Source organism: Kryptolebias marmoratus, linkage group LG13 (genome assembly GCF_001649575.2).
Source record: "Kryptolebias marmoratus isolate JLee-2015 linkage group LG13, ASM164957v2, whole genome shotgun sequence".
Taxonomy (NCBI): domain Eukaryota; kingdom Metazoa; phylum Chordata; class Actinopteri; order Cyprinodontiformes; family Rivulidae; genus Kryptolebias; species Kryptolebias marmoratus.
In genome coordinates, this window is record NC_051442.1 from 5,396,296 (window position 1) to 5,415,213 (window position 18,918).

Below are 18,918 nucleotides of genomic sequence, written 5' to 3' on the forward strand. Positions count from 1 at the left end.
TACAGAAACTTAAAGGTGACATCTTATTTACCAGTAAAACGTTGGATGTATTAATAAACAGCAGCTGTCAAAAGTACTCGAGTACTTGTCTGAGTATTTAGTAATTTACTCAAGTAAAACATCCTGCATTTACAGGCCGACTGGTTTCAAAAACAGCACAAGGCTCTAATTAATGCCGATGAATCGATGAGGATTGATGAGAAGCTCGTCTTAAACGGGACTCAGAGGAGAGAAAGGAACTCGTTTTTTTTTGTTTTTTTTGTTCTGCTTTCAGGATCAGGAGAGCTGAACAAAATGTTTTCAGGTAGCCGAGCGAAATGCCAGAAGTCACAGAGTGAGATGTGATGCTGTAACCGGGCTCTCATGTGGAACAATGCTGTCTGCTGTTACATAAACAGCTTTACAAAAGTGAGCAGTCCTCCACAGTTCTGCTATAAAAAGACTCGACGTTTCAAACCCCCCTCCTCCACTCGGAGCTCTCCGCTGCGGCTCCGAGGGGAAAAAAATGGGGAATTAGATTCAGAGAAAGAAAGACGGGAGGAAGGAGGGAGAGTTAAATCATCCTTTGGGTACAAGAGTGGCACAAATGCTCAGCCCAATTCAAGATGGCCTCCACAGCTAATCGACACTAAAAACAGGCTGTAACTTTTCACAAATATGGAACTAAAATTGGTGTGGTAATAGCTGAGAGTCACCCTGAACGAGTTCAACTGCGACACGGGGCGATGAGCGATCCGTCGAGGAACGTTCGGGCTTTAATTCGTCTTTTTTTCCCCCTTTTTGTAAGATTTGAAATTAAAGGCTAAAGCAAACCAGGAGCTCCGGTTAAATAAACTGGCAGGAGAGGTCAATCAAATCTTATAAAGAGTCATTTTTTTACCTTCAGGTAAACGGAGACAAGGAGAGCGCGCAAAAACATTTTATTTATGACACAAAATATACACCGAGGAAGTCATGATGCATTCTGGGAACAGTCAGAATAAGAGCAGCTTCAGACAGAAGCAGAAAAACAAACAAACAAACAAACAAACAGTTCCTGCAGGTTCGACGACGTGTTTACGGTCAAGCAGACGGGCGGAGAGGACATCCGGCGAAGGTCGGGCGCTTCTCCTCGTCAGGTCCGAAACCAAACGACCCGCAGAAAGGTCTGAAACTCCGTTTCCGCTCTGTTTGTTCGGAGCGCCGAGGTGTAAACTGAAAAATCCACCAAGAAGAGCCGGCAGCTGCAGCGAGGAACACGTTACATAACGGCAGGCGCTTCGTTAGACTTCGTTTACGCTTCCCGATGAACAAGTGGCGCTAATTCACCTGGAGGCAGAGGAGCCGGCTTCTTCGGAGAGCTGGCAGGAGGTTTTTTTTTTTTTGGATCTTCGTGTTTTACTGTTTTCGAAGGGGAACGGATCGAACGTCTGGAAAAGTCGCAAATCGCGTAAAACGTTTCAGAATAATTTAGAAGCTCAGGAAAATGAAAGTTGAAGCGAATCCAGTCGGGAAAGCCGATGTTGGGTTGTAGAGGAGGAAACGTCGAACCTGACCAACATCTCCGCACAAACAGAAACGTCGAGTGTTTTTATTTGTCCTTTTAAACGAACCGGTTAAAAAAAAACGAATGATTTGCATTTCCAGGACTTTTCCAGGACTTTTCCAGGACCGAGTATGAACAATACCTGAGCGTTTAAAAGGCGTGATGTCATCAACCTTCTCATCCTGCTTTAAAGTGAGAAACTACAGATGTATAGAGGAGGGGGCTGGGTTCTCCCATCAGGGCCGTTCAGATTAAAAACAGCCGCTACGACAGCGTCTCACTGGACTGCGACCGCCGGCGAGCGGCATCTGAGAGGGAGGCTCCAAAATGTCTGGAAACGCTCGCAGGCGTTCTCAGTTTCCTCGGAGGTTTGAGCCGCGGGTCGTCTCGAAGCTGTCACGTCGACGGTGAATAATAAATACTGAAAAGCCGTTCCAGGACTGTCCTCTAAAGTGTCCTCCAGTGGGTTAAATCCTAAATGCTACCGAAGGGGGCGGGGACAAAGCGAGCCGAGGCGGGTGGAGGAAATAAGACGCACGGCCGGAAAAACGAGCCGAGGTTTTCAACGCCGTCCTTTCGACGAGTCTCAGTGGGACGCAGCCAATCGCTGTTTTCTAAACAAGAGACACGCAGCCGAGTTTATAAAGAGTACAAATATTTACAGGAACTCTGAGGAGATGTGAAGAAAGCCTGAGGAGGAGGAGGAGGAGGATGTCGAAGCCTCTGCAGCTTCGTTGAACCTTTTACTTTTCTTCACATGCTGCTGATAAATGCCGCCAGACGCACGGAAGCGCTCGAAGAGGCGGAAACGACTCGCCAGCCGAGTGGCAGCCTTGGCAAAAAGTAATATTAGAAAATCTGTCTGTGATCAGGAAATAAGTCAAAGTGTTTACAGAGACAGCCAGAGGACCCCGGGACGAGACAGAAAACGAAAATATGAAATATTGTAATATTTGTTCTCTGATTATTCTCCCCATGTTGCTTCGGTCCGATTCAGGAAATATTCAGGAGTCCAACAGATGTTTGTGTTTTAGGCTGAAGCAGTTTCTACAGGTCTGTGTGTCTGTCAGGGGTCGTCTGCAGTGTTGTTGTTGTTGTTGTTGTTGGGCCTTGGAGGATGAAGCAGCAGGCTGACAGGATCACTGAGACTCACCTGTCCGCAGGTAGACCCAGGTCGTCAGACAGAAGCTGCTCACCTGGAAGGAGGAGGAAGAGGAAGAAGAGGAGGAGACAGTTTAGATTGTTTTTAAACTAAATGTTAGTTCAGATTTAAAAACAATCAATAAAACTGGATCAGACGGCAGGAAAACAACAAAACTGTCTGATTATAGACGGGGTGTGTGTGTTGGTACCTGTGCAGTGTACAGTGTGTGTGTGTGTGTGTGTGCTCTGTCACCTGTGTGCGTGTGTGTGTGCGCGCTGTCACATGGGCAGGGAGGTGTGTGTGTGTGTGCTCTGTCACCTGTGTGTGCGTGCACGCTGTCACCTGTGCAGGGAGGTGTGTGTGTGTGTGTGTGTGTGTTGGTACCTGTGCAGTGTACAGTGTGTGTGTGTGTGTGTGTTGTCACCTGTGTGCGCGCTGTCACCTGTGCAGGGAGGTGTGTGTGTGTGTGTGCGTGCGCGCTGTCACCTGTGCAGGGAGGTGTGTGGTTGTCGTAGCGCGAGTCGTTGCTCTGCAGAGCCTCATCTTCGGTGTCGCTCTCGCTGCTGGTCGCCGCTGCCATCACAGACGAGGACTCGTCTGCAGAAACATCCGACATCATCGAGTCTTAAAGTTTTAAAGCCTCATTCAGTCCAACGTTCTAACCAAGACAAACGCAGATCTGTGGCGTGAACCGACCTTCGTTCGACTGCGGCTGCACAGAAACCCCCTCCAGCAGGGACTGATGAGCGCTTCCTGAGCTCTCGGGCTCACAGGCCAACACCGCCGCCCTGCAGCGGGAAGAAACGGGAGAGCGGCGTGACGATGAGGAGGAGCACAGTGTCACCGTTGCTCGACGAGCGCCTGCACTCACCCCAGAGTCCTGCCGGCAGCCATGAAGCTCGTTCCTCCCAAGGAGAAGATCTCGTCTCTGGGGCCCGGGAGCCCGAACAGCTGCTGCTCCGCGGAGGTGGAGGCTTGTTCTGAGGCGGAGCTGCCCAGAGACACGAGGGCGCCGGTGGAGTCCGACTTCACTCCTGGAACAGAGAGGACCGCTTTAAAACGGATCTCATCTAAACAGAGCGGCTCTTCTTATTGAACCCAACATCCTCTGACCTCTGACCTCATTTAACCTGCTGTTTCTGTTTCTGTGGAGGAAAACAAAAAACTGAGTCTTTCTTGCAAGGTGGCACAAGTGTCGTGGGAAGAGAAACTTTAGTAAATACTGACGTAAACAAACTGAAGAGGAGAGGAGAGGAGATTCAGCAGACGGGCCGCTCCACAATCAGCCTCTATTCTCAGCTGCACTCGAGCAGCGGAGGAGAGGAGAGGAGAGGAGTGGATGGGTTTGATTTATTTATTTATTTTAGCGCAGTTACATAAAAAACACACGGGTCGAGTACGCTCAGATTTGAAAATCGGGACTGTTCAAAACGCTGACATCTTTCACCACGGTCCAAGTTCAAAGCGGCTTTCCTCTGCGTTTTATTTCAGCGGTGAGGAAACCGTGTTTTCTGCTCAGCTCCGCTGTTTTATAATCCTCCACATTTTTTTTGTTTTAAGACTCGTTCTTTCATTTCTGGCTCGTCTCGTCGCTGAAAGGCAGACGGTTTAACATGGGAGAATTGGTCGTATTTGTGAGCCTACTGACCGTCTTTAGGATGCGGGCTGAGCTCAGCAGCGCCTCCTGCTCCTCTCGGGTCTTTCTCCAGCTCCTCTGGACTCCTCCTTTTCACGAGCAGGGAGCTGCTGCCGTCCAGGACGGGAGACAGAGACTTCCTGGCTGCTCAGACGGGGAAAAAAAAATGTTTATAACCAGTTTCAGCAAGTCGTGGTGTGCTTTTAAAGGTAAGATTTATAAGATATATATTTGTTTTTGTCCCAGAAGAGTTTCAGGCTGCAGAGCTTTCTCTGCCCGTCACTGATTTATAAAAATAAAGTCTTTTATTCAAATCAAATCTGTCTGAAAGAGGATTCTACTGCATCTCCTTCCTAAAGTCTTTAAAACCTGAAAGTTTATTAATTCTAAATGTTTGTTATTCAGTAAAACTGCGTCTTATATTTAGCAGCAGACGTGTGCTTTAGACGCCATAAAATTAAACACCGGACAGATATTTGTATATATTTATATTCGGAGGAGACAAAGATCGTGAACTCGCCGATAAAACGTGAAGAAATAAAATAATAAAAACCTAATCTGGTGACCGATCAAGCTGAGCTTCAGTTGAATGGAGTCACTGGATGTTTGTCTCAAGCTTAAAGAATCAAAGATTCAGTTTTTCTGAAGTTTAAATCCAGATCCAGCTTTAAACCGATTTATCCCACTGAGTTCGACGAACTTCAGGATTTTTTCCCGTCATTCAGACAGAATTGAGCAACTTTTCCCGCAGCGCGAATCAAAATGGCCGCACCGGTGACGCCTCAAACTAACGGGGCCCTTCAGCCGCAGCAGAAGGAGCCATGTTTGTCCTCAGGTTTGGGTCGACAGGAAGTAAGTCTCGCTCTTCCTCACGCCTGACTCCCGTGCAGCATTTGTGACGCGGTTCTTACCGGGTCTGCAGGGCCTGGACTGAGCCGCCGCCACCGCCGCCGCCCTCCCCACCAGCTCCAGCTCGCTGGCCTTGTGACAGGCGGGCAGCTCCGGGTTCCCGCGGTGAGACGAGACCTCCTCGGCGCAGAAGGACCCAGACGGGCCGGGCCGGGGCTCGCCGGCCTCCCGGGCCTCCAGGACGTGACTCTTGACGTCGGACATCTTGCTGCGGACCTCGGCCATCTGAGCCTTGAGGCGAATCAGGACGCCCGAGTCCGGCGCCGACCGCCGGACCACCTGCGGCCGGCGCTCGCGGTCCTTTCTCGAGTGGGCGTGTGCTGAAGGCGAGAGAGCGGAGCGCGGTTACACACCCGGCGGAATGTGGGACCAACCGGACCCCTCATGTCCCGACCTTCGTCCAAACGAGAAATCCTCCAGAAGACATTTTGAATTTTTCACACCTTCTTGCTGAAAGTCTCAACTGAACGATGCGACTTGTTGCCTGGAAACAATCTGACTTTGTTTATTTTCTCCAACATGTAAACACTCCTGAGTTTTGCACGTTTGTGGCATTTTAGGACAAACGATGCAACTAAAACTCTCCCCTCCTGTCAGTATCAGCCGTAAAGACAAACAAACTTTAACCGTCTACATTTGAAGCCTTTAAAACTACTTTTCATAGATTTGTTTTATTGTCTTGTTGTCGCCTCCTGCGATCATAGAATCGCCTGCTTGTGTTCGGTTGTCTGCCTGTTAGCAAAATATCTCACCACCGACGGGACGGATCTAAAGTGGCTTAACTTCGGAGGCAACCCGATTTTTTTTTTACCTTGGCTGTGCAGCAGAGACACCGGGGGCCGAGGCTGGAGGCCCCACAGGGACTCCACGCTGCTGCGCTCCTTCAGGTCCAGCAGCTGGATCAGGATGACCGGGTCGATCTCCAGGAGGCCGCCGCCGCTCGGCCCGACGGCGCCGCGGCCGGCGGCGGAACCGCGATGTAAGGAGCGCAAGCCGGCGCTGGAGCCACCTGCAGGACGGGCAGAACCACAGCGTTTCAGGATGATCCAAGTTCTCCGAATGTTCCCCAATAATGCTTAAAGTTTCCCAGTTAAAATATGATATTTAGAATAAAAATTGCATTTTTTTTTTCTTTCTTATTAAAAGTGACAGTTTCTGTTATTTTAAAGTCATGAAGCTTTTTGACTTTAATCAATCCTGCAGAAAAGAATCAAACCTGTGAATGTTTTACACACAGTTTCTTTTTAACGTTAAAAACATGAAGTCAAACAGAACGAATAAAACCAAAATATGCTTTAGAGTCGTTTAACTCGTTTGTGAATTTTTCCTACTGTTCAGGCTAAACGTAACTTTATGTTTTAATTTTAAAAGCAGCTGAGCAGAAACATTAATGGAGGTTTTCTGCGATTATCTCTGAAGTCCACAGGAGTCTCTAACCGGCGGAAGGTTTTCCATACAAAAAAACTACAGAAAAAAATGGATTTTTAAGTGTTTTGCAGCCTGAACTCAACACTGATTTTATATTAGCGGCGTTTAAGCATTAAAATAGACCTACTACGCCGTGGCGCCTAAAAATATGCAGTAATATTCTCCTCTGCGGCGCTCCAACATGCAGCCGAGTGTTTCTGTATCAGCGGGCGCTGACTCATCCTCTCCGAGCCTTTCAACACCAACACGGGCAAAAAACGTGCCGAGGAGCCACTTTCAGGCCCAGCGTCGTAGCGTTTTCTGCTCAAACAGAACAAACAGAACAAACGGAACAAACGGAACCCGTAAACTCCCGAGCAGCACCAGCTGATGCCTTTGTTTGCCTCAAACAGAGAGAGAACAGAGACGCATCGGAGCTGCAGAACCACCACAAACAGCTCTGGGTCCTCAGTTGCTTAGGAAACAAGGAAAAGACCCTTAAAACGCTTCTTTTTCGAGAGGAAAAATCCATAAATTCTGTTCGGTTCATTCCAAACCGACTGAACATTTCAGGATTTATCATAAAAGTCGAGTTTCTTCAAACGCCGAAGCTGCTTCACCGAGACTAAAAACACCAGAAACACACCGCTAACGAGACGAGGAATGCTGCCGCCATCTTGCTAGGTGCTACGCGGGCGTCCTGAATTACTGACAGATCGTCAACAAACTAAAAATATCTGGAAAGCAACAACAAAACAAACCACACACTAAACTCGAGTAAGACAAATATGAAGAAGACAAATAATAATAATAAAACCTATTTATTCAGTATTTATATCAGTTAGTGTTTTTATCTTATTTTTTATGCTGTTAGTTTAGATCTGTTGAGCTGCTGCTGTGTTTAATCTGTAGATTTCTGTTCAAAGTTCTTTTTATTCTCATAAAATTTAATGATTTTCAGAGATTAGATTTGATGATCATAAACATTAAAAGGTATTTATTGTTTGACGTGGTATATTTGAGTTTTACTGGCATGAAACTACTGAGAAAGAACATATTTAAGGACAACTTTGTGTTTTTCTTTCTTTTTTAGAGCTTCATAAAAAAACTGTTTTTATTGTCAATTATTATCAGTTTATAACTTCATGTGGTAACGATAAAAGTCGGAATATTTATGAGAATTACATCAATAAAAGCTGCTGAGTTTGTTTCGGATTTATTTATAAATTCTAATCAGGCGTAAAAGAAAACACTGTTAGAGTGCAAATCGTGACTAAAAAATTGCCAAAAACAGAAATAAAAGCTTGTTTCACCTGGCGTGTGCCCTGAAATGTGGAGCACTGGAAAGAAGTAATCACTCCTCCCAGCGTGTCCTCTAAAGACGGAGACAAACTGTGGACACGGGGACTATTTATAAACCCCAGCTGAGCAGGTCCTGACGTCTGAGCTGGTCCTCAGGGACGGGGACAGGAAACACAGAGACGATGAAGACACGCTGGATGAAATAACTACCTGTGGCTCCAACCAGGTCATCGGAAAGCTCTCCCTCTTCTGCCTCCAGGTTCCCGATGAAGTCCACGTCGTTTTCCCCCGACCTGAGCAGAGACGGAACTCAGAGTTGAAAAACGGCGCCGCTGCCCAAGCGAGGAAGAAAGGGAGGAGCTCTACCCACATGGTCTCCTCGTCAATGTCGTTCTCCTCGGTGTTGCTGGTGGCCGTGGAGCTCCCCGAGGTGCTGCTGCCGTCCAGCGGGTTCACCTCCTCCTCCGTCAGGCAGTCCACCTCCAGGTCTCCATCCGACAGCTCCTGGAGGGAACCGGACAGATTTCATCCCCGTTTCTCCGAGGAGTCGCACGGTTTGAGGAGCTGGCTCCACTTCCCGACCGATGACAACAGTTTCTAATCACTTTCTGTGGCTCGGCAGAACCCAGCTGGAAGCAAGGCCGCAGAGGGTGGTGCAGCACCCCCTGTTGGATGGCGAGGGACATGCACGCCCAGAATATACAAAGAATGAATTAAAGCAAACAGTTTACGTTCCTACAATAATCTGATCCTAACGAGTGGACGATCGTCTTCCATCACGCCGCTGACGCAGAAACAAACTGAGCAACCAGGAAGGAGCAGCTGAGCAGAAACCTTTTGGAAGTTTCTCCATAAATCCATCATAAAAATGATAAAATATGCCTCCATCTTGAGCTGCAGCAAACAGACCGATGAGCAGCTGACAAACTCAGCAGGAAGGAGCTAAAATCCAACCACTGAGTGGAGAGAGTTTATTTTCAGGCAGAAAAACACAGAATTTCATTAATAATGAGTTGCTTTTTAAAATAAACTCAGTAGGTTTGAACCTCCCATCAAAGACTATAAACACTGCTAATATTTCACTACAGCTGCTCCAGAGCTGCACAGAAACCGCTCTCCTCCAACGTCCTGAAAATATTTAATTGCATTTAGTTCAAACAGCTGAAATAATTCTGCATCGTTTTCTGCTTCAAACAGACGGTTCATGTGACCGCTGGACTTTTCATTAACCAAGCCTCGTTTCAAGAACCGCCTCCGCCCACGCGGGAACGAATCCGAAACGCTGTGGGAACCACGGCGAGCCTGCAGGCGGCGCTGTGACAGAAACTCGCCGAAAAACGGGGGGAAACGAGGCGAGGAGCAGCCGATTAAAGCTCGCTGAGAAATACAAACACAACAAGGAGGCGGCTGTGGGTCAGTGGTTAGAGCTGACAGCGAGTCGGAGTCGGAGGTTCGATTCCAGCGGTCTGCACCGTCCCTGGGCGAGACGCTGAACCCCCCCACTGAAGCACGAGCTCTGCAGAGATTCAGAGCTGCGTGGTTGTGTGTGGATGAGTAAATGAGGGCACAGATTGTGTAGTAAAGTGCTTTGAGTTGCCCGGTTGGCGAGAAAAGAGCCGTACAGGTGCAGTTCACGGGTCGCAGGTTCGATTAAATACAACATTTTGCGGATTCAGAAACCGTTCGCATTCAGACGCCATCCTGGTGAAACTGAGGAGTTCATCGGTTACAATAAATCTAAAACCTGCGGTTTTTAATCCACAGAGAAGAGTAATTACGCTCGGTTTAAAACTCTTACGTTCGAGTCGTCGTGCTGGGTCCTCTCTTCCTCTTCGCCCTTCTTGGAGTTGCTCAAAGCAGTGTGGGCGTCGTCGTCGCTCTTCCCCGAGCGAGGGTCTCTGTCGGACGTCGTGGCGCCCGTGGCCGGCCGGAGGTCGGGGGGCGAGGAGCTGCGAGACGTCTGGCGGCGAAACAGCTCAATGGCCAGCCTCTGAAAACCGAACACACGACAGATAAAAGACAGAGATGTGCGACCTCCCCGCCACCGCCGCTCTACGATGAAACCTCAGCTTGGAGCGTCAGAGGGAAAGATGCACACGGCGTACTTCTTTCAGGTTGTTGATCTGCTGGATGTAGCCGCTCTGAGCCGACTCCAGCTGGCTGATGTACCAGTACTGGTCCCGGCACTTCTGGAAGAACGTCGGCGAGCGGACCTGGTAACTGCACGGCGCACAAAAACACCACGACACAGCTCGGTTACACGGCTGAAAGGGGAGGCGACGCGCCCGCCCGCCTCGTTCTGCCCGAGCTCACCGGAGAACCAGCGTGTCCGTCTGCATGTTCAGGTAGCCCTCGCTCGCCAGCAGGTCCAGTCTGAAGAAGCGGTTGTAGCCCCAACACTCGCCCACCTCGAAGTCGGACGCGAACTCCCGGATGATGTTCTTGGTCGGGTCACTGGAGGCCTGGTGGACCATCTCAACACGGTACTCATACCTGAACAGACGGAGGGCGGTAGGAAGACTTTAACGTTTCGTGCGGTTTATTTTCAGACTGAAAGATCTTTCAGTGAAAGTGATAACCACGTTAAAAGGCAGGGCGAAGAGGAGATACGAGTCCTAATGAATGAAAGTCAGCTGATTAGGAACAAATGTTTCCTTCTTCCTGTGAACGCACTCTGACAATTAAGATAACAGGACTTATGAGAACTCAACAGTGAGAGAAAGAGATTATTTCCAAAAATAGGCATCTGAGCAGAGCCCGACTCTGCAGATTTAAACACTTCCTGAAAAAAAAGCCCAGTTTGTTCTGATTATTCAGCTCCACCCGTCTTCATCACCTCTGAACGGCTGTGTTTAATTCAAACCCTTTGTGAGCAGGATGAGTCAACACTTTTAAATTATTTGGGGGGAAAAAAAACAAAAAAAAGTGCCTAAAAAATGAATTATTTATAAAAGTGGACACACTGAAAACATTTAAATATTAAATCAGAGCTCATTGAGACTTTAAAGGAAGAAGGTGGAGGAAATAAGAGAAGTTTGACCAAAAAAAGTGTTTTTTTTTCCTACTTTGACGTTTCAGGAAGTCCGGCGGACAGCTCGAGGAACACGGACAGGTAGTTTCCTCGGACCACGCCGTTCCCGTCCTGAGGAAAACACGTTTCAGGGGTTAACGCACCGGTTTGGAAACGCAGCAGAGGACAAAAAAAAAAGCAGTTTCAGACTCACCGGGTAGACTTTGAGCCTCCAGCAGAGTCCGGATATCTGCAGGGGGGGGCTGTAGACCGGGTCGGCCCGCTGCCTCAGGGTGCTGCACAAAAAAAAAAAAACACGATTTAAAACCTGCCGCGGCGCGCTTTCTCAACCTGAAGGTAACGATTAATAACCGCTTTAAGACAGATTCTGTGCCTGAAACTCTTAAAAGGCTCCAAAGAAACACAAACAATAAATCCATTTCTGTGCAGTTTAGCTAAAAAGTTACATTAAATATTCCTAAAGCAAGCCACGATAAATAAAATCTGTAATTATATGATAGCTGACACTTGACTTTTCGCTTCATTTGTTTGTATTAAATGTTTATGTGCATCATTTGCCAATGATCTGAACACATAAATGACACCATGAAGGGTTATTTATCGAGCCCTCGGCCCAAACAGGAAATACTTACAGATTTTAACTCAAACATTAATCTGTTTTCTGCTCTGGCTGCAGACAAACACTTAAAATACTTGAAAAAGTCATTACTTCTGAAGGGATAACAGAATGTTTGGTGATGTTAGGAGGAAACGGGAGAAGAGGAGATTCACCTGAAGTTGACCAAAACAAACGTGCTGGAGTCGTAGGCGGGAACCAGCTCGCTGAAAGCACAAACAGCGGGAGCGGGTGAGAACAGAAACGCCGGCGCCAACACGCCCCGACGGTGGCGGACGGCCTCACCTGGTGAAGTCCGGCGGGACCGGCGTGGTGACGAAGGACTGCATGGGCTTCCGGTGGACCTGCTGGAACATGAGCAGGATCTCGGGGCTCTTGGAGATCAGCTCGCTCTTACTGCAGGAGTGAAGCTGCTCGACACGGAGAGAGAGAGAGAGAGAGAGAGAGAGAGACGGACACCGCCGCCGACTTTAAACCCGCACCGGTTTGATCCAGAAACTCTGACTTGATTTACTGCAGCATCGAAGGACGCAGCTGGTTCTTTTTAACTCAAAACATAGACGTTTAATGTAACGTACCATCGTGTTCTGTTGGACCTGAATGTGGAGACGTTTTCGGAAACTCTAAATTTAACGGTTGCTGTATCGAACCGTCTTGGAACATAAGAACCCTTTAAACCTTTTCCTGATCATCGCAGACTTCTGACTTTATTATTTTAACTAATGCAGAAAAAAACAACGTGAAACGACTTGAATTGTGACAAAACTCTTGAAAAGAATCCCTCGTTTTGAAGGAGATAATTATGCAGCTAAAAGTCTATTTTTACTGGTTTGGGTTCTTTTTACAACCAAATTTTCCTACTAAGGTATGAAATCAGCTCATCTAGAGGGGTTTAATCAAACAGCTACTCTCTGACAACTCCGGAGCGAAGGTTTGAACCCAGACCCACCTGATGCTCCACTTCCTGCAGCAGAGACTCCAGCAGCTCCGTCTCCTGGGTCAGGGACGTCTTCTGGCCTGGAGGAGGAGGAGGAACAGGAGTCGGTTTTCAGAGTTGGAGCTGATGGAGCTGCGAGCGGGTGGCGGCGGCGGCGGCGGCTTACGGCTAAAACAGCGATTCTGATTCTGTGTTTTTATACTTTAGCTCAGCTAAATACGCTGCCTTTCATTTTAAACGATGTTTTTCTGAGTTATGTAACAGCTCTAGATGTGAACAAATGAAGAGAAAAGCTGAAAAGCTAATTTCTTGTTTAGCTTTTAGAAGCCGAATGTAAATTATTTTGGTGTTTTTGGAAGATTTGACTTTAATCCAACGTGTGAAGCTGCGTTCATGTTGGTCAGAGTTCACCTATATCTCGTTTACTGATACTTTAAGCGCCGCTCCGCTGCCTCCCGGGGATCAGCGGGAGTCGTACCCATCAGGGTGATGAGTTTGTTCTTCAGCTGGTTGTCCAGGCGGGCGATCATCATCTCCACGGCGTTCCGGATCTCTCGGACGCGCTCGTCCTTCGCCCCCCTCACGGCCTCGACGTTCCTCTCCTGACGGAGGAAACACAGAAACGGATCAGAGGACACACACACACAGTGGGGAGAGTTGAGCCGTTTATTCATGAAGTAATAAGTCAGCTTTAACCCTTTCAGCACCATAATTATAGATATATTTATTAAAACGCCCGGTCTTTGTCTATTTTTGTTAATAATTGTGTCAAAAAATGCCCCATGTCTAAATAATTTACACCCTTTTTCCAGGAAGATTAGAACTTCTAAAATCTGTCAAGTATTTTATCATCTTTATGGGATTAAATCCCTATACTGTATCAGAAGAAGAAAAGGACAAAAACAGAACTGAATTTCTTGAAAAGTGCAGATTTTGAACATTTACAATAACTCAGACAGTTTTAGGTTTCTGGGTCCCCGGTGATCCCTGTGGTTTTAAAAAGGATCAATAAGCTGAAATATTCCAGCCACACACCAGAAGCTGTTTGTTTCTCGTGTTTCTTCTTATTTTGGTGAATTTGTGCATTCGCTCCGCCACCGCTGGGCAGATTTCTTCGGGATTTTTTTTGTTTAGTTTTGTTTGTTTTTCCCTGAAAGTTCTCACCACTTCCTGCACCAGACTGATGAGCTCCATGAGGCGGCGCCGCAGCTTGGCCACCTCCTCCTTCACTTTGGTCACATGCTGCTCGTAAATCTCCACCAGAGGCTTGAAGGTGTGACCGCCGTGCTGCGGACGAAAACAAAACAAAAAAACAAACGTCGATCAGAGTCGGATCTCAGCTCCTGTGAGGGGAAGAGTCGGCCGAGGCATCATTAGAGGAAAAAAGAAGTTAAAGAACGGCTAAATAACTTAATTTTACTGCATTCGGACTCATGAGCGACAGCCGGGACACGCACCATCCCTCCCCACAGGGCGCACTGGTGGCAGATGCATTTCTTGCAGGTCCAACAGAAAACGCTCAGCTTCTCGTGGTGGTTTTCACACCTGCGGAGAAACAAGACGTCAACGAGATCAACTTCTGACCAGCACCCGACGGCCAAACAGAACGAAACACGTTTAAAAACTGTTTCTTTGCTTTTTTAGGATTTAAAACAGATTCAATGTAGGAGAATAAATTTAGGAAAAGGACGTAACAATCAAGTGGTCTGGATTAATAATTCTCTCTGGACTGTCTGAAGGTTTTACAGAGTTCATCTTTGGATTTTGGCTTGTTTTATTTAATAGTTTTGGTTCAGAACTTGACCATTTTCAGAGTTTCTTGTTTGCTAACCCACTTTTAGTACGAAAATGATTCACAGTTCAAATCTTGGTGACTTTAATGTAAACAAACGTCTCCGAAAACACTCAGGAACGGGACTGAAATTAGTGAAACCTTCTGAAATCTTGGAAAAATATAGATTTAGAACCACTTTTAAGAACAGTAAAAACACAAAGATCCGGAGAAATGAGGTTTCGGGGGAAGAGTTGGGAGCTTTTTAAAGCAGGTGCTCACTTGTCCTTGTCGTTGTCCTCGTGTTTGGTGAGGCTGCAGAGCTGCAGGGTGTCCAGCTGCTGGGTGACCTCCTCCGCCCAGCGGCAGTTCACCAGCTCCCTGAGCTGCAGCGGCGCCCTGTGGGGGGCGATAACACGCACAATGCAGTTTGTTTACGTCGCCTGAAGCCGCACAGAAAACCTAACGAAGCAGCTGCCAAACGTCTAATTAAAGCGGAACCAACCCGAGCCTCAGAAATCTGTGGCGACGATGATCAGTAAACTGGATTTTACTCGTTATCTAAGCTAGTTTCTCTCAAACACTCGGGTTGGGGATGGAGGGAGGTTATCTTACCGACAGTGTGGACACTGGGCCCTCTGCTCCGTCAGCCATCGCTGTCAGACAAAAAGAGTTCTTCTTAAATACAGTTTGAATCCAGCCGAAGCAAACAAGACTGTAGCTGATAAACCAAGATTTATCTGAAAAATTGCTCTTTGCAAAGAAAACAAACCTAAAAGCGGAGAGAGAACTCATAAACGTGTCACAGATTTGCGTCTGGAGGGAAAACGGTGCCGTAAAAACTAAAAGATGCTTCAAATAATGTGAAATGGACGAGTCAGGAAACGCAGGAAGATGTTTCCTGTCGGGTCTGAGGCAGATTTTTACAGCTCCCTTTTTTTAGCAATACTAAATATTTGGGGTTTTAAATTAAGTTTCCTTTAAAACAAACTGAAGCTCTGCGATAAAAACAGGTGTGTACGTTTATATAATTTACATGACTAAAGGAGGAATTCGCCGCTGACGGATTACATAAAAAGGTGTTTTCGGCCTTTCCACTCACTCGTATGCAGCTGAAGCAGCAAAGTTTGGAGCAATGCGGGCAGAGGCGCGCGTCCCTCAGTTTCTCCATGCAGATGAAGCAGCGAAACACCTCGGCGATGCTCTGCAGGGAGACGGAGGAGAGTCTGACACAGAGCAGAGCGGCGGGCGCGCAGAGCGGCGGGCGCGCCGAGCGGAGCGCCCGCTGCTCGTCAGGTGAAACGGGACAAGGAATGACGAGCCGTGTGCGTTTTACCCACCTCAACGCTCTGTTCATCCATTTCAGCCAGTTTGAGGTTCTTGGTCTCAGTGACAAACAAAACAAAAGGGATCTGGAACGAAAAAATGTAAAGAAATCTAATAATTTTAACAACAACACTTCAGTTTAGACCCCCGAGTTGTGGAACAACATGAGCTTCTCTGTGACTGATGTGAATCTTCAGAAATCTTTAGAAATGTTTAAGTTTACCAACCCGTAGAAGAACTCATACACTTAAAAATAAGACATAAAAGAGCATTTTTGCTTAAAGAAAACTGAACTGGGGGCTTAAATCAGTTCATAAGTAGTAACTAAATTGTGAAAATAAAACCACTGGAGACAGAACTCCACACTTTGTGTTTCTAATAATCATTCTGATAAAAAAGAAACCCACATATTGTTAAGTTCTGGTGCTTTTCCACTCTTCCTCTTGGAGAGGTCACCTTTAGGGCGGCTGTGGATCAGCGGTTGGACAGTTGGAGGTTCGGTTCCTCCATTATGACACATCCAAGCGTCCCTGGGCCTCCAATCCGCCCCGTCGGTGTACGACTCCGATCTAAAGCATTGATTAGGCTCTACGGGACGATTTATTCAGGTTAGGTTTGCAGAGGTTTAGTAGGGTGCTGTATGGAAGGGTAAACGAGGGCACAGATCGTGTTGTGAAGCACTTTGAGTTGCCTGGCTGAAAGGCGTTTAGTTACACTTCAGTTTGGTGATTAATTCCTGACAGGAAACTGTGTTTAACTTGTCAATATCATCCCAGATGCTGACAGCCAGCCTCAAGTTCAACATCCTATTTGAGGACAGTTTACTCCCCTTTAAAGATGGAAATGTCCACACTCAAAACGGAAGGAATCAACACCAAAAAGCTTACAGCAGGGATGGGCGATCCTGCATGTTTTACCTGTTTCCCTGCTCCAACACACCTGATTCAGGGGTTAAATCACCTCTTCATGTTCTGCAGAAGCCTGTTATTCACTCGTTGGTTCAATCCAGGTGTGCTGGAGCAGAGAAACAGGTAAAACCTGCAGGATGGGGGCCCTCCAGGACGAGATCCAGCCATCCACATCTGAGCAGATCCACCTTATATTAAACATGAAGGTGGCTCAGAAACACAGTCATAACTTCACTTAAATGACCCACATGTTGGCCTCAGTTGTCACTTTAAGCCAGGCAGTGCTAAAAGTAGTTATTTTAATGTAAACAATCATTACCTGTGGCTCTAATTGAGACCTAAATGTTGACTTACAGCAATGCAGCAGCGTTTGTGAAGTTAAAATGCAAATATAACGACTAGCTGTGCAGTAAACACAGCATGGTGGATTGAAAAATAAATAAACTACAGGTTATTTTTGTCTGTCTTGGCCAGAAGCTGCTTGTTGTTGTCAGAGAGCCAACACGGGGGAGGCCCGGCTTCATCAGCGGGCACCAAAACAGGCCTGACACCGCTAAAAAAAAAACACAAAAAACAAACAGCAGCTGTTCGTATTATTAAACACGACCCGGGGAAAGAGACTAGAACCGATAAGAAACCAGGAGGTGAGAGGTTGTTGCGTTATTTTATATATATTTTTTTATTTTAGCCGTGAAGCTAGCCTGGCTGTCCGCCTCACCTCTCCGGAGACTCCGGCTTCCTCCGTTACACCTGATCCGACAAAACCGTCCGAGAAAACGGGCTGCTTCGTGTCACAACATGTCCGCCGGCTCGGAGCTTTGACAGCAACAAACAAATATTAAACAAAAAAGAAAAATAAATAAATGTTTAAGTGTAAAATAACTGCGTTTCGGCTCGTTCGGATGAAAAAGAAGGCCACTAAAATGAAGATGTAGCGGTTAATCTGAGGCTGCCTGTACCCCGGCAACAACCAATCAAATGGCTCCGGTTCTTCTTCTTCTTCGTTGGATTTTACGACAGTTGGTAACTCTTCCAGCAGCATAAGCGCCCCCCTCTGGTCCTAACCGTTCACTGCAGCCCACAATTTGTTTTGTTTATTTTAATGAATATTGTCGGTTTTTTTATCCCAAATTCCTTCTATTTTTCTGTTTAATTTATATGAAATAAATCAGCCATAGTAAAACATATGCTGGTCACGTTATGTGCGATTTTAACCTGTTGTTAAAATTGATTATTCTCTCCTAAATAAAAAGTTTTCCACTTATATTTTATTTTGACTCTTCTGTGTCTTACTTTATGTTTGATTCAACCAGTTAGGATTTATTTATGGGGCACTTATCATGCAAAAAGAGTAACACAAAAGTGTCAAAACCTTAAAAAACGAGCACTATCAAACACATGTGAATTGTTTGGATTTTAATGCAGTTAATGTCGACGAAAAGGCCTGAAAAACTTAACTAAACGCCAGAGATAGTTAGTTTATATTTAAGGAAACGACTCATTCCTAAATCCAGAGAAACAAAGCATAACATGAATTTAAAAAATACAAAGTAAAAAAGTAAAAATGTAATGTAGAAGTAATGAAACACTGAATCAAAATAAAGCAAATTTAGTGAATTAAACTCAAATAAAAGCCTAATTAAACCTAAAATCTGCCACAGTCAAGGCAGAGACTTTATATATATATGTATATAGTGTAAATTTATAAAATTACAATTGTTATTAATTGTGATTTTGTGAACTGTTGAGTTAAATTTACCGATCAAAGACCCGTTTCAGTTTCTTCTAAATCTCAGCTTTATTTGCTTTATGGAGCCGAGTATCAGCGGCTTCATTTGATTGTGGCAAATAAACACATTGAACTCGACAAGTTACTCGCTTTCTTATTTGAATTTAAAGCCTTTCATTGCATGGAGGCACCAAATACTCGTCAAAGCAGAAGTTTAACGCGATCATCCGTCTTTGGTCTGCTGTATTTTTCCTTACAGATTTTCATTTATTATAATCTGCATTTTCTTTTGTTACTTTTGGCCGAGAACTTTGCATTCCTTTTATAAAACAATACTGACGTCTTCTACTGTTATTTCAGTTATTATAGGATACACAAAACAATATTTACCACATATTTACAATAAGTTACGAGGAAACTTAAACTGCACAGCTGGACACCTCTTAGGTCAGGGGTGATCACCATTGAATTCACAGTCATGAGATCAAAGGTCAACATCACAGCTGACCTGGTGCTCTGACTCTGCAGCAGTGGGATGTAGGAATGTCAAACTCCACAGCTGGACACCTCGTGGGTCAGAGACGATGCCTTGATTTCAAGGTTTATGGGGTCAAAGGTCAAAGGTCACAGGTGACCTCTTTGCTCCTACATGTGACCCTTCTGTTTCCAGTTGTGTC

General features: G+C 46.1%; 1 protein-coding gene across 4 annotated transcripts; it reads right to left on the bottom strand.

Annotated features, from left to right (window-relative positions):
* Positions 1–903: 903 nt before the first annotated feature.
* On the bottom strand, positions 904–17,486 carry trim37 (tripartite motif containing 37). Of its 4 annotated transcripts, XM_017419952.3 has the most exons (27): positions 17,231–17,486; positions 16,832–17,065; positions 16,012–16,192; positions 15,619–15,690; positions 15,381–15,482; positions 14,894–14,934; positions 14,561–14,677; positions 13,965–14,052; positions 13,672–13,794; positions 12,986–13,109; positions 12,520–12,587; positions 11,856–11,980; positions 11,726–11,776; positions 11,148–11,229; positions 10,989–11,065; positions 10,237–10,416; positions 10,029–10,143; positions 9,722–9,913; positions 8,294–8,427; positions 8,134–8,216; positions 6,026–6,223; positions 5,217–5,534; positions 4,318–4,449; positions 3,541–3,703; positions 3,366–3,457; positions 3,156–3,293; positions 904–2,721 (listed from the first exon to the last, which is right to left on the bottom strand). In XM_017419952.3, the coding sequence occupies exons 4-27, from the start codon at positions 15,637–15,639 to the stop codon at positions 2,675–2,677; spliced, it is 2,811 nt and encodes a 936-aa protein (XP_017275441.1). In that variant the 5' UTR covers positions 15,640–15,690; positions 16,012–16,192; positions 16,832–17,065; positions 17,231–17,486; the 3' UTR covers positions 904–2,674. The 4 variants fall into 4 exon arrangements, with proteins under 4 accessions (XP_017275441.1, XP_037834823.1, XP_024862518.1 ...); XM_037978895.1 differs by having other exon boundaries at positions 16,012–17,065; XM_025006750.2 differs by lacking the exons at positions 16,012–16,192; positions 16,832–17,065 and having other exon boundaries at positions 3,156–3,266.
* Between the last annotated feature and the right edge of the window lie 1,432 nt (positions 17,487–18,918).

Bases quoted from the DNA above. Each gene is read 5' to 3' on its own strand.
- trim37 (XM_017419953.3), bottom strand. From the start codon at position 15,639: ATGGATGAACAGAGCGTTGAG. The intron at 14,935-15,380 runs GTGAGTGGAAAG...TTTGTCTGACAG, and splicing joins GCTGCTTCAGCTGCATACGA to CGATGGCTGACGGAGCAGAG. The intron at 11,230-11,725 runs GTGAATCTCCTC...TTTTTTGTGCAG, and splicing joins TTTGTTTTGGTCAACTTCAG to CACCCTGAGGCAGCGGGCCG.